Raw genomic sequence first — 12098 nt, forward strand, 5'->3', positions numbered from 1 at the left:
TGTTCTCTGTTCTGAGCTCCCAATTCTGAGTTCCTAGATCCCAGTTACCAACCCTTCCTAATCCCTTGCTCCCAGTTCCTACCCCACAGTACCCAGAACCGATCCCTTGCTCCAGTCCCCACTTCTCAGATCCCAGTCCTAAGCTCCCAGTTAACACTTATTCCCAGTTCCCAGATCCTGGTTGGTGTCCCCAGCCAACGTGTTCCTGTTGTGTCCCCGGGTTCCTGTTGTTTCCCCATGTCCCTGGGTGCCTCCTTTGCCACCCATGCCCCCTCTGCACCCCCAGGTCCTCTGAATCCCCTTATATCACCTCATGTCTCATGTGCACTCCGTGTCTCCCTGCATGTCCCAGGGTCACTCACCTGTCCCTGGGTCCTCCCAGGTCCCCGTGGCTTCAATGTGTCCCCATTCTTGGTGTCCTCAGGTCTCCCACGTCCCCCCACGTGCTCTGTGACCCTCACAGTGCTCACATGCCTCCCACATCCACTGTGTCCTCTGTCTCCCCACATTCCACATGTCCCCCATGCCTTCCATGTCCCCTGTGTCTCCCCACATGCCCCTCATCCCCTGAGTCTTCCATGTACCCTACATCCTTGCACATCTTCATGTTTCATCTCCCCCATGTCCCCTGTGTCCCCCTACACGCTATCCACATCCCCTGTATTCCTGTGGTTCCCACACGTCCCTGTCCTCCCTGTCCCCACTGTCCCACAAATGTCCCTGTTCTCTCCATGTGGCACTGCCCCCCAGGTCTGGGTGCTGCCCCAAGATGGGTGGCCCTGCTGTGTGGCAGTGTGGCTGTGGGGCCACGATGTCAAATGGCGGTCCCTGTGGGACCTAGAGTGATGGACACCTGAGCAGGGCACAGCACTGATGGGCAACGTGAGCAGACTGAGTGCTGCAGAGGTGTTTTTGAAGGCCCTCCAAATAAACAGGCAGCTTCTCTTTAAATCCACCGAGCATCCAGGACAAAGGGGAAACCTGAAATGGGGCAGGGGACACAGGGGTGTGCGTGGGGGTCAAGAGACTTGGGAGGAAGAGCTGGGATTGCAAACCCAGCCCCAGGACCCCACCAAACTTTCCTGGGCATCCAAATCCCACAGTGGGCATTTCTGCAGCTCCTTGGGGCTCATCCTGCACTCAGCTCTTAAAAGCTTTGGGTTTTCTCGGGGTTCATATGAAACTGGTGGTGTAGGGCACCTCCACCCCCGGGGAATTAAGGTGTGGAGGAGGGGGGTGCGATCAGTTTCACCAAAGAGCTTTGGCTTTTTTTTCAGAGCATTTTGTTTTTATTTTGCTGGGATGAGCACAAGGACAACACTGACACCCGGCAGCTCTGGGTTCCCATTGCGCCCTCAGGTGCTGCACGACCCCATTCCCTGTGCTGTGCAGCACCTGACAGCCTCACTCTGCCCAATTTTGTCCCTTTCCATCCCCTTTCTGCCCCGTGCTGAGATGTGGGAGGCGCTGCAGCACAGCACGGTCTAAACCCCCAAACCCTCCTGAACGGGACCAAACCCCACAGTGAGGATGCTACAAGCAATGAGGTACACAGGCGGGGGTCTCCACCGCCCCTCACCCACTGCAGCAGCTCTGGCCTCTCCTCCGTCGTCCCCTACGCGTCCTACATGTCCCCAGCGCGCCGTGCTGTGTCCCAGCAGGGTCGATATTGCAGCGGGAGAGCGGTGAGGTCGTGTCACCGTCCCCAGGCCGTGGGCTGTGTGAGGGTGGACGCGGTGGCTCTGCCACCCTGCTGGGAACATTGTCCCCATGGACTTTGAGCGCTTTGGGAGTGGCTGGCAGAGCCCCGTATCGCTTCTGCCCCAACAGCACCAGTGAGAAGCAGAGCAGCGCCACGACCCCGTAGGGGCACCGCAGGTAATGGGGTGACGTCCCCTGAGCTATGGGGAGGCTGTGACATAGAGCTGCCCAAAGGGGGGGGACCCTCTGCAGTGACTCGACCCCATCCCCAGGTCTGGAGGCAGCTCTGTGGGAAATCACTGCGCCGTTCTGATTTTAAAGCAGGGGAAACCGAGGCACAGTGTTTTCAGAGCAGCCTGCAGATCCCTTGGTCCTGGGGGGAGAGTATGGAAAACCCCATTTTTGCCTCAAAGCAGCAGAGTTCAGAAGCAGGGAGTGGTTTTGCAATGCTCTGTCCTAATTCATCCCAGCTCACCTGGGGACATCAGGGTGGTCACAGCTTGGGATGGGCGTGGGGACAGCAATAGATCTGATGGGATATCGGCTGCAAGTGGAGCTGGGGGAGCAGGTGTGGGTACTTAGGGCCATTGTGGGAACCCACCTGTGGGTGGGGGTGGGGGCACGGTAGGGTGGGGCAGGGCTGGGCTGCTGCAGGATTTAGGTCCTGCAAGGCTCTGGGATGGGATATTGGCTGGTGTGAGGCTGAGGGCTTTGTTGTGTGGTGAGGTGTGAGCTCTCTATAGGGCCCTGGGTGGCTTTAGTTGGGGTTTCTCTAGCTGGGATCTGGGTCCAAAGCCTTGAGTGGTGCCCGGTGGGGTACTTGGGATTGCAGTGCTGAGGCTGCTTTAGGGGTGGCTGCCAGGCAGCTCAGTGTTGATGTTGGTGGTTGTTTCTCCCCAAGTACGGAAATGCTTTGGGAAGGAAGGGGAGGGCTGTTCCCTGAGAGAGCGATGCTCCAGCTGTGCCTGGAGCCTGGCTGGCGCTTTGCCCTGAGATGTTCCCATCTAGACTATGTGGCTGCAGCGATCCCCAATGCCAACTCCAGCATCACCCTTCCTTCCCAGCTCACTCGTGACTCCGGTGGCTCAGCAGTGACCCAGCAGGACTGGAAGGACTGGAAGTCTGTGCTGGTGGCCTGGGACGCAACGGGACCAGGTGGTGACAGGTCAGCACTGAGGGTCTGGGTTTGGGTGCCACTGTGGAGCAGCATCTGGGGGTGTCTGTGCTCTGGAGGGGACTTGCCTAAGGAAGCAGCTCCTCTGCCCTAGAAAAGCAGCTTTTCCTGGGGATTTCCTGGCTGCTGCAAGCTGGAGCGCGTAAGAGGCTATAGCTTCTTGCCTAATGCAATAGGGGTCCTAGAAAGAGACTGTTCCCATTTGAGGGAAAAGGGGGTGCTGCTTTAAAATTGCTTCCTACCTCTGCAAATAGCAGCTTGGAGTCTTTCTCAGGTCTCTCCTGGTGAAGGTGCAGGACATCACTGGGGCTGTGTGGGGCTCTCCCTCTGTGTTCAGCCTTGCTTCTTCCCCATGCAGATCCCAAGAAGCAGGCAGAAGGGTGCCCCTGCCTCGCTCCCCACACCAACTCGGCATCCAGCATCCGTCCTGACCGTGCTAGCACCTTGACGGGCCAGTGGCACCGTGATGTCTCAGGCAGAAGGTACACACTGCCCTTGGTCTGCCCAGGGAGAGGTACAGCTGCAGTGCTGGATCCCCAGCGCTGGGCTCACCCCCACATCAGCACTCATTTTTACTCCCATTCTGTTCAGTGCTTTGGCTGTGGCCCTACAACCCTTCTGATCACCCCCTCTGTTCCCACCAGCAGGTGAGGAGGATTTTGAATGCTGTGATGTTGTCATTAACAGCCAAGATAAGGTTTTGGATGTGTACATACAGCTGGAGAAGCTTGGAGAGTAAGTAGAGGTCCTGCAATCCCCACCAGCTCTGAGCTGTAGGGTCTGCCTGTGGGTGGGATGAGGGCTGGTGGCGATGGGGACAGCTCCTCTATCCCTCCTGCTTGCTCTGTGCCAGGGGCAAGTTTGGGACAGTGTACCGGCTGCAGGAGAAAGCCACGGGCAAGATCCGGGCTGGGAAGTTCTTCCGGACACGGACAGCCAAGGAGAAGCAGGCAGCTCGGGCAGAGGTGGAGCTGATGAACCTGCTGCATCACCCGCGCCTTGTGCAGTGCCTCGCTGCCTTCCAGGGCCCCACAGAGCTGGTGATGGTCATGGAATAGTGAGTGTGGGGCAGTGGGGATGGTGCTGGGGTGGGTATCTGTGCCCTGGGATGGAGTGCAAGGTGGTTTGGGAACCTGCAGACCCCTGTGTGGTTCCCAGCACCCTGCCTGCACCTGCAGTGTAGCCGGTGGGGAACTCTTCGAGCGCATTGTGGATGATGACTTTGAGCACACGGAGCCCAGCAGCACCCAATACATGCGGCAGATCCTGGAGGGGCTGCAGTACATGCATGGCCAGGCTGTTGTCCACCTCGACCTCAAGCCTGAGAACATTGTCTGTGTCAGCCCAGGCAGCCACTGGCTCAAGATCGTTGACTTTGGCCTGGCACGGAAGTTGGGTGAGTGAGGGGGGACCCCGTGGTGACAACAGGAAGCTCCAGGGAGATCTGTTCCAGCTGGGTGCAGGGACACATACCTTCCCCAGGCAGAGGCACGCACTGGGTTCAGCTGGGCTGTCCTGGGGGTGCCTGCTCATGGGCTCCATCTCCTATGCAGCTCCAGACACTCCTGTGAAGGTGCTGCATGGAACCCCTGAGTTCATGGCTCCAGAAGTGGTCTCCTTTGAGCCTGTGGGGCTTGCCACAGACATGTGGAGCGTCGGTGTCATCTGTTATATCCTGTGAGTGGACTCCTGGGGCCAGCAGTTGCTCAGGAAGGGGCTGAGCTGTCCCTGAAGTCCTCTGTCCTCTCTTCAGGCTGAGTGGGGAGTCCCCCTTTCAGGGAGAAAATGACATGGAGACACTGAGCAATATCACAGCTGCCCAGTGGGAATTTGAGGAGGAGATCTTCTCAGACATCTCCCAGGAGGCCAAGGACTTCATCAGCCAACTGCTGCAGAAGGATCCTCGGTAAGATCCAGGTGTGGGTGAGTCCCCATGGTTAGACCTGGATTTGGGGTGGGAGGAAGATGAAGGGAGCAGACGCTCAAGCCCAGGGCTGAGCAGGGGAAGGTGCAAGGCCTGCTGTGCTGAATAGACAGAGCAGTGCCCAGAGCCACTGCTTGGAGCCACACCAAGGGCCAGAGGGCAGTCCCCCAATCTGTATCCATCCCTAGCTGCCGGCTCTCCAGCCCAGGGGCTCTCCAGCACCCCTGGCTACAGCAGCCCCTGCCCAGAAGCATGAAGGCACTGCCAAAGGAGCGGATCAAGCAGTTCCTTACCCGTCGGAAGTGGCAGGTATGTGGGTCAGGCTGTGTCTGCGGGACAGTGGAGGGCATGAGGGTTCCAGTGAGCCTCAGTGCTCTTTTCCTTCTCTCCAGAAAACAGGCAAAGCCCTACTGGCCATCAACAGGCTCACGCTGCTGTCTCAGAACCAGGACAGGAGAGCATCAGAGACTCAGGATGAGGAAGGTGATGGTGCTGAACCATTAACCCATAAACCCTGGTTCTCTCTGCTATGCCGTACCCACCACCTTGTGCTCCCTGCCAGTTTCCCCCACCTCTGCTCTGGCTGCCCTGTATTGCTGAACATGCTGGGCACATCCCCAGAGTGGAGCTTCTGCTCTGGGCCAGCTTCACTGCCCCAAAGCTGTCTCATGCCTTCAACCTGAGGGGCCAGCTCTGCTGTAAGCTTAGAGCAGGTGTGTCCTGTGCTGCAGCACTAGAACCTGTACACGATCCTGATCTCAGGGATCAGCTCCTGCTCCCTACAAGTGTCACACAAGTTTCTCCAGCAGAAGGGGGTTGCATGCATTTGGCTCCTCACTGCTCTCTGTCCATCTGCCCACAGACTCATGCTGCAGTGCAGAGGAGGACCAAGCCTGTGGGTCTTTGCCCCAGAGAGATCTCAGCTCCTCAGAGCCACCAACAGGTGAAGAGGACAATGGCAGTATGGAGGCTGCAGGCAAGGCCTAGCACAGTATTGCTGTGTTGCCCTGGGACGCAGAGCTGGTGAGGAGAAGAAGAGTCACCAGGACAGAGCCTTCTCCAGGCCTGCAGTTTGTATCGTGATCTCACCAGCCCATGGTAGGTGCCCCTGTGCTGGTGTGGGGACAGGTGTGTCTTTTGCCCCAGCAAGGAACTGGTGCTCCTGTATGCATGGCTGCCTAGACTGGGGCTGCAGCCTGTCTCTTCTTGCTGTGTATTCTGTGAGCTCAATAAAGCACTGAGGATCTCTTGCTCCCTGTGCTGCTCCTTTCTCCCAGGATCACCAGGTGAAGGGGAGAGCTGCCCAAAGCTGTTCCAACCCTCTGTGGGCTGGCACCACTCTCATCACCCAGTGCTACCACAGCCTCAGGAAGGAGGCTGGTGCTGTGCCCCGGGGCAGGGACTGAGTGGGGGTGGCTTTAGCAGCATCTCTGAAGTCCACCCTCAGGAAGCATCTTCCCTCTGAGGCTGGGGTGGCACTGTGCCCTGGCTCTGTCCTCATGGTACTCTCCCTTCAGGTATGTATATGGATTGAGAAGATCCCCCTGCACCCTCTCTTTCCTAGGCTGAACAGCCACAGATCTCTCAGCCTTTCCTCAGAGGTGCTTCAGACCCTTTGAATCTCTTTTTGGGCTCCGATCTGCAGACTTGCTGAGGATACTCTGTGCCCTATCATCCACACCACTAACAAAGATGCTGAGCAAGTCTGGACCCAGCACTGATTCCTGGGGTACGCTGCTAGTTACTAACCTCCAACTGAACCTGGCACTGCTGATGGCCATACCCTGGGCTCTGCTATTGACGCTGCTTTCAATCCACCTCCTATTACCCATCCAGGCCACACAACAGCTTGTTTATATGCCCTATAGGCACGGTGTTGGAGACCTGACTGAAGCCTACTAGATCAGCAACGTTCAATTTCAACAATTCTTATCCATGCACCCTAAAAACCTCCTGGATTGTATAGGTTCTGCTGTGCTGTCCCTCCATGGGGTCCCATGAAGGACCAGGGCCTGAGAATGTGAGGCTGCTGCCACCTGCCTGTAGAGGGCCTCATCTGCCTGTCCTCGCTGCTCAGGTAGCCATATCCAGCCTCTCTTTAACCCTAACCTGTTAACTCCTGGCTTGCTCCTCCTGCATCCTTGGACACTGCTTTGTGCACTTCAGCTGCTTCCATACATGGAGGAGAGGCAATCCAACCTCATCTTTCCATCTTGTCATTCTTAGAGAGCCTGTGTTGCTCTGTTGTAATGCTCCAGCTGTGGGAGCCATCTCCCCCCACCTCTGTGATCCCAACCAGGTCATAGCCCTGCACCTGCAAGCACATCCCTAACATGCTGTGTTTATTCCCCACACTGTGTGCAGTAGTGTGGGGGGGGCTCAGGCTCCACAGCATGCTGAACTTCTGTAAGAGGTTTGGGGGCACTTCCTTGTGCTCACACGAGTGCTGGAAGTGAGCCTGCTGAAGCTTCACAGTGTTGGTTTTGTGATTCCCTCCATCACAACACCTTGTGCCCTTTGCCTTTGTCTATTGCTCCCTCCTAGGGCTGCTACTTCCTTCCCTTCTCCTGTTCTCTTAGTTTAAAGCCTGTCTTACACATTCAGCCACCCCTGGGGGTTCTGGTCTCCTAGTTTTTGTGCTAAGTCTGTAACCAGCAGGGACTGAGGAGGCTCAGAAACTGCAGCGTGATCTCACACCTCATCCTAAGGTGGCAGGTCAGGTAGAAACCAGAATGTGGAAGCAACAGTTTGGAAATGTCCTCGTCTTTTTGTGCTCCTGGTGGGGCCGAGCAGGCTCTGGAGAATAGCTGGCTGCTGCACACCTTCTCCGTCCCAGTGAACCCATCCCTCCTGTGAGAGGGATGCCCTCTCCCAGCAAATGCTGAAGTTGGAGAGCTTGCAAAGATGCCCTGCTCTGAATGGTGCAGCTATTGTGGTGAGGCTGTGCCAAGTAATGCTTAAGGCACGCCTGTACCCCTTCCTCTCTTCCTCCGCTCACTGTGTCTCCTCAGGCCTTTCCTGCTGTGTGCTCCTTGAAGCTGGAGGTGAGGCCATGAGGGACTAAGAGGCAAGCATTATTTTTATCAAAGAGAACCGAATCCACATGCTCCCAACTACTGCAGGGATGTGCGTCTGGGGGCTCTGCTGGGGCACACTCACATGACACAGATGGAAGGGAAACCAGCTCTCGGAGCTGCTGCTGTACGGGCAACAGGGAACCTGCTTTCAGATAATTCACCGTTCCCTTTAGAAGGCCTGTAGTCACCGTGGCAGGAGGCGCCTGTGATAGAATTTGTCATGCTGCAGCAGCCCTGGAAAGGTGAAATGAGCTCAGGTGTCTGCAGACCCTTGTTTGGAGGATTTCATAGCTCTTAACTGATCTTCTCTTGGACTAACAGGGAAGGATGCTGTGACCTTCCTGTTTTGCTATCACGGTGTGGCCCCTCTTGATGGAACAGTCTTATCAGCACACAGACCCAGCTCATATTTTTGTGGCAAGAGCCTGTTCCTGTTAATAATATCAATTCCTGACAGCTGCTTCTGCGTACATTTGCCCATGGGAAGCCAGCAAGAAGGAAACTACTGTGGTATTGCAGGGTTCAAGCACTCTCTGCCCAGGATTTGGCTCCCTCTTTCCCTTGTAAACAATAGATGTATTGCAGGAAAGGGAATCCAGACAGATCTGGGAGCTGGTGCACACACAGACCTACGCTCAGAGCACAGGGCAAACTTTTTGGCGAGCACCCCCCTCTGAGTCCTCTTTTGGTGATGCCATTATTGCTATTGTGTATGCTGTAGGTCATTCCCAGCAAGAATTCCAAATACGGCTCTTCAAAGGCTGTGTCAGGCAACTCCTGACAGAGTTCATCTACTTGCTGTCTTTTTCCGTAAGTGACATTTTCAGCAGCAGAAGTGAACTCACTGCTATACAGAACCTGGTAAGAATCTGTGACAGCCATGCTTTTCATTCCTGATGATGGGTTCTGGACCAATTCACGAGTCATTCTGGTTTTGAGTTGGAGGAGAAGCTCTCAGAAACGTACAATCATTCTCTATTTTGTCCGTGGTATTTATCTTCCATTCCCACAGAAACAGAGGCACTGAAGAACCCTTTTCTCCTCCATTACTCCTCCAAGTGCTTTTCTTGATGCTCGCATACATCATATCCTAATTTCCACCCATTAGTATCATCTGTTCCGTGTTTTCTTCATTACACAGACTCTGGCTGATCTAAACTCACACACGTCCCTTGGGAACCAAGCAGAATGCCTTCAAGTTGTGGATGATAAGCAAACACCAACTTACATATAATCAATCCCTTGATGAGCTATTTACCATGTGACATTACCAAAATATTTCTCATTGGGAACTATGTTTATCTCAGTCTGTTTTTCAAACTACCCACAGCCCTGAAAATTCACATCCTGGTGTTCAGATACGAGCTTTCTCTCTATCATCTTGCCTTTTGCTTCAGGATTGCCTGTACTTGATGCTGCAAACATTAATTTACCTACAGAATCTGATTTATCTACAGAAGCCTGTGTCCTCCAGCATACATTTCTTCCCCTTCCACTGCTTCCTGTGGCTTAACACAGAACAATGAACACTTGTCAGGGAAAGCAATAGACTAAATGAAGAGTGGAGTTATACCTGGAACTCATTACAATCACTGAGAAATTCAGCAGCACTGAAAATAGAAATCCAATCTCAGCTCTTGCAAGGAAAGGAATTAATAAGTGATCCTTCACTCGAGACAGACTCCCTCTGGTTTACCTTCGCTTCAGCCACACCACTTCAGGGCACCGACACCAATCACTGGATGCCCCCCAGCAAGGTGGGAGAGCGGCACAGCTGGAGAACCTCAGTAAGTGGTTCCCTTCCTTATTCTTGGGTCCAGCTCCTCAGAGGTATGCAAGGAAAGGTCAGCTGCTTGAATCCTCTCGAGGTTCTGGGTCTCAGTCTGAGCCAAGCATTAACGAATAGCTCATGTCTACTTTGGGTTGCGGAATCTAGGCGTAAGAATGCTTATCCGGACCAAATATCCCCTGGGCAGCACTAGCATCAAGGAATATGATGATATTTCTTTGTGGAATCTCTCCTTCCTGCAAACTCAGGGCGAGGGGAACCAGGAAGTGTGATTCGTGATTTCCTCTTTGGGTATTTTGCTGTGAGCTGAACCGAATTAAGAAAACAAACCTAAGTCTGAGGTGAACCTCAATGTAAAAGCTTAGTACTACGCAAACACTGGGAAGTGACGAATACATCACTTCCAGAATGCTCTCCTAAGGACTGTTACACCAGGAAGTGCACAGCCACCAACTCACGGGGAGCGTCAGATAAAAGCCTTCATGTATCACTAATAAAATACCAGAGGAGTGGTGAGAAGGCAGGCTGAATGTCAGACCTCGGATGCAAAGGCACTTAAATAGTGACAGAAACTGTAAGTAATAAGGGAAGTGGTGATGAAAAGAACATCAGTAATACCTGAATCACACATCTCAGCTATGCCCAGATGGGCCTCACCACGTTTCACAATTGCAGCTGGCCCCATTCTTGAAACGGATGATCCATTAGTAAACTACCTCACTGTAATACTTTATCAAGTTAAGCTCGATGCATGCAGAGCTCGGTGCCTCTGTGACAGCAGCTGCTGCCAGGGCCGCTCCCCACACGCGCCAACATGGCGGCTCTCAGGTGACACACGGCCACGAGCCTCGGCCCCGCCCCACACCCTCAACGGGATTGGCCAGCTCCAGAGTGACCCAACCAATGAAGAACCTCGCGCCTCCCGCCATCAACCGACCCCGAGCCTTTGAGGCCTTATTGGCTGCAGGGCCGCCAATGAGTGCCCGCTCCTCCCGAGGCCCCGCCCCGTCGGACCCTGTCAGTGCCCGCCGCCATTTTGGCCCAGGTACCGCTGCTCGACGCCGCGTTTCTCCGCCTTTGCTCTCGATGGGCTCTGCTTCTCCCAGGGCTCCTGGGTCAGCTCAGTCCCAGGCTGAGCCCTCGGTGAGGGTGGGGAACGTCATCTGAAGGCACAGAGGCGAAGCTGAGCCCGATGGAGGGCGAGGGGCCTCCCCTCAGGCCGTGGTCCTGCGCTGCCTCAGTCCTGAGTGGATGCGGGTGAGGCTGCACTGCGCGCCGGGGCCGAGGGAGGGCAGCAGGCGGCTGCGCTCTCCAGAGCCGGCCGAGCTGCAGCTGCGGGGCTGAGCTGAGCGGCGCTCCTGGTCTTCCTGGTATCTGGCTCCAGAGCCGGGGCCGCCGTACAGAGCTGTGCCAGCGACCTGCGGGCAGAGCTGTGCCGCTCTGTGTCGCGTTGACAGCTCAGCCCTGCGAGTGGCGGCCCCCAGGGCCCAGCTTATACCCCAGATCACGTGAAACGCTGCTCTGTGCAAAAGGTACACAGCCCAGTGCACGGCCCTCACTTGGTGCCGTGCTGCCATTGCTCTCCTCCCATCATCATTGCCCTCCCTATGGCCAGGAATCGGGAGCACGGGCCTCATCTCTGCCTTTCCTGGTGGTTGAGGCTCTCAGCTTTCCCCTGTGTCACCTCCCTGCTCTGCCCTGGTCAGCACACTGCTCTGCTGGCACTTGGCCTTGATGTGGGGCATCCTTCAAGGGATGGCACTTCTCCTTGGTGTGGGGCACCCCACAGCCAGGAGAGCCCCTCTGGCTCCTTGGGGTCACAGCCTGGCCCAGTGGGCAGCCTGGGGCTCATCTTTGGGCCTGTTTTCCATGCTGGGTCTCCTGCACAGGCAGACTCTGTTCTCGTCCTGTACCCCAGCTGGGATCAAGGCAAGCGGATCTGTTCAAACAGGATCTTAGGGAATTGCATGCAAAATATTTAGTGAAATGATGAAATATTTAGTGAAACTAAGATATTTAAACTGCAAAGTCAAGCTCTGGAATGTCAGAATGTACTGTAATGTGGGTGACCCCAATTTCTGTGTGTGTCTGTAAGCTGCCTGTGGCTCCTCTTAGGCCTCTCAAGGCACAGAGAATGGTTCTCAGTGTGAGGACGGTTCATCAGTGCATCGAGGTTGGGTCAGGAACCTGTGGCAACTGCCTCCTGCCAGCCTTCCCCTGGACACGTCACACATCCCCATATGGGATCTGGGGTTTGCAGAGGGTGGGAATGCTTTGAGGTCATGTGATGAGGGTAACAACCCCTGCTTTGCTGCAGAGGTTGACAGAACAGGTCTGGCGCATTCTCCCCCCACACAGGCCTCTGGAGTGGCAGGTGGCTTGCCCTGACACCTCGGCAGGTGACCAGGCACACTTTGCAGAACAGGAGATGCT

General features: G+C 55.3%; 1 protein-coding gene across 2 annotated transcripts; it reads left to right on the plus strand.

The window, feature by feature from the left end:
• The first annotated feature begins 1834 nt into the window (after positions 1-1834).
• Positions 1835-6051, plus strand: MYLKSML (myosin light chain kinase, smooth muscle-like). Of its 2 annotated transcripts, none has more exons than XM_015299295.4 (11): positions 1835-1878; positions 2766-2866; positions 3234-3357; positions 3520-3610; positions 3729-3932; positions 4054-4271; positions 4429-4552; positions 4629-4781; positions 4988-5108; positions 5192-5282; positions 5662-6051. In XM_015299295.4, exons 3-11 carry the CDS (start codon positions 3342-3344, stop codon positions 5784-5786), a joined length of 1143 nt encoding a protein of 380 aa, XP_015154781.2. In that variant the 5' UTR covers positions 1835-1878; positions 2766-2866; positions 3234-3341; the 3' UTR covers positions 5787-6051. The 2 variants fall into 2 exon arrangements, with proteins under 2 accessions (XP_015154781.2, XP_040509344.1); XM_040653410.2 differs by having other exon boundaries at positions 3523-3610.
• Positions 6052-12098: the final 6047 nt, after the last annotated feature.

Source organism: Gallus gallus, chromosome 27, assembly GCF_016699485.2.
Source record: "Gallus gallus isolate bGalGal1 chromosome 27, bGalGal1.mat.broiler.GRCg7b, whole genome shotgun sequence".
In the NCBI taxonomy this organism is placed as follows: Eukaryota; Metazoa; Chordata; class Aves; order Galliformes; family Phasianidae; genus Gallus; species Gallus gallus.

Coding starts and splice junctions, on each gene's coding strand:
- MYLKSML (XM_015299295.4), top strand. Junction 3,611..3,728: donor CAGCTGGAGAAGCTTGGAGA/GTAAGTAGAGGT, acceptor GCTCTGTGCCAG/GGGCAAGTTTGGGACAGTGT. Junction 5,283..5,661: donor AGAGACTCAGGATGAGGAAG/GTGATGGTGCTG, acceptor ATCTGCCCACAG/ACTCATGCTGCAGTGCAGAG.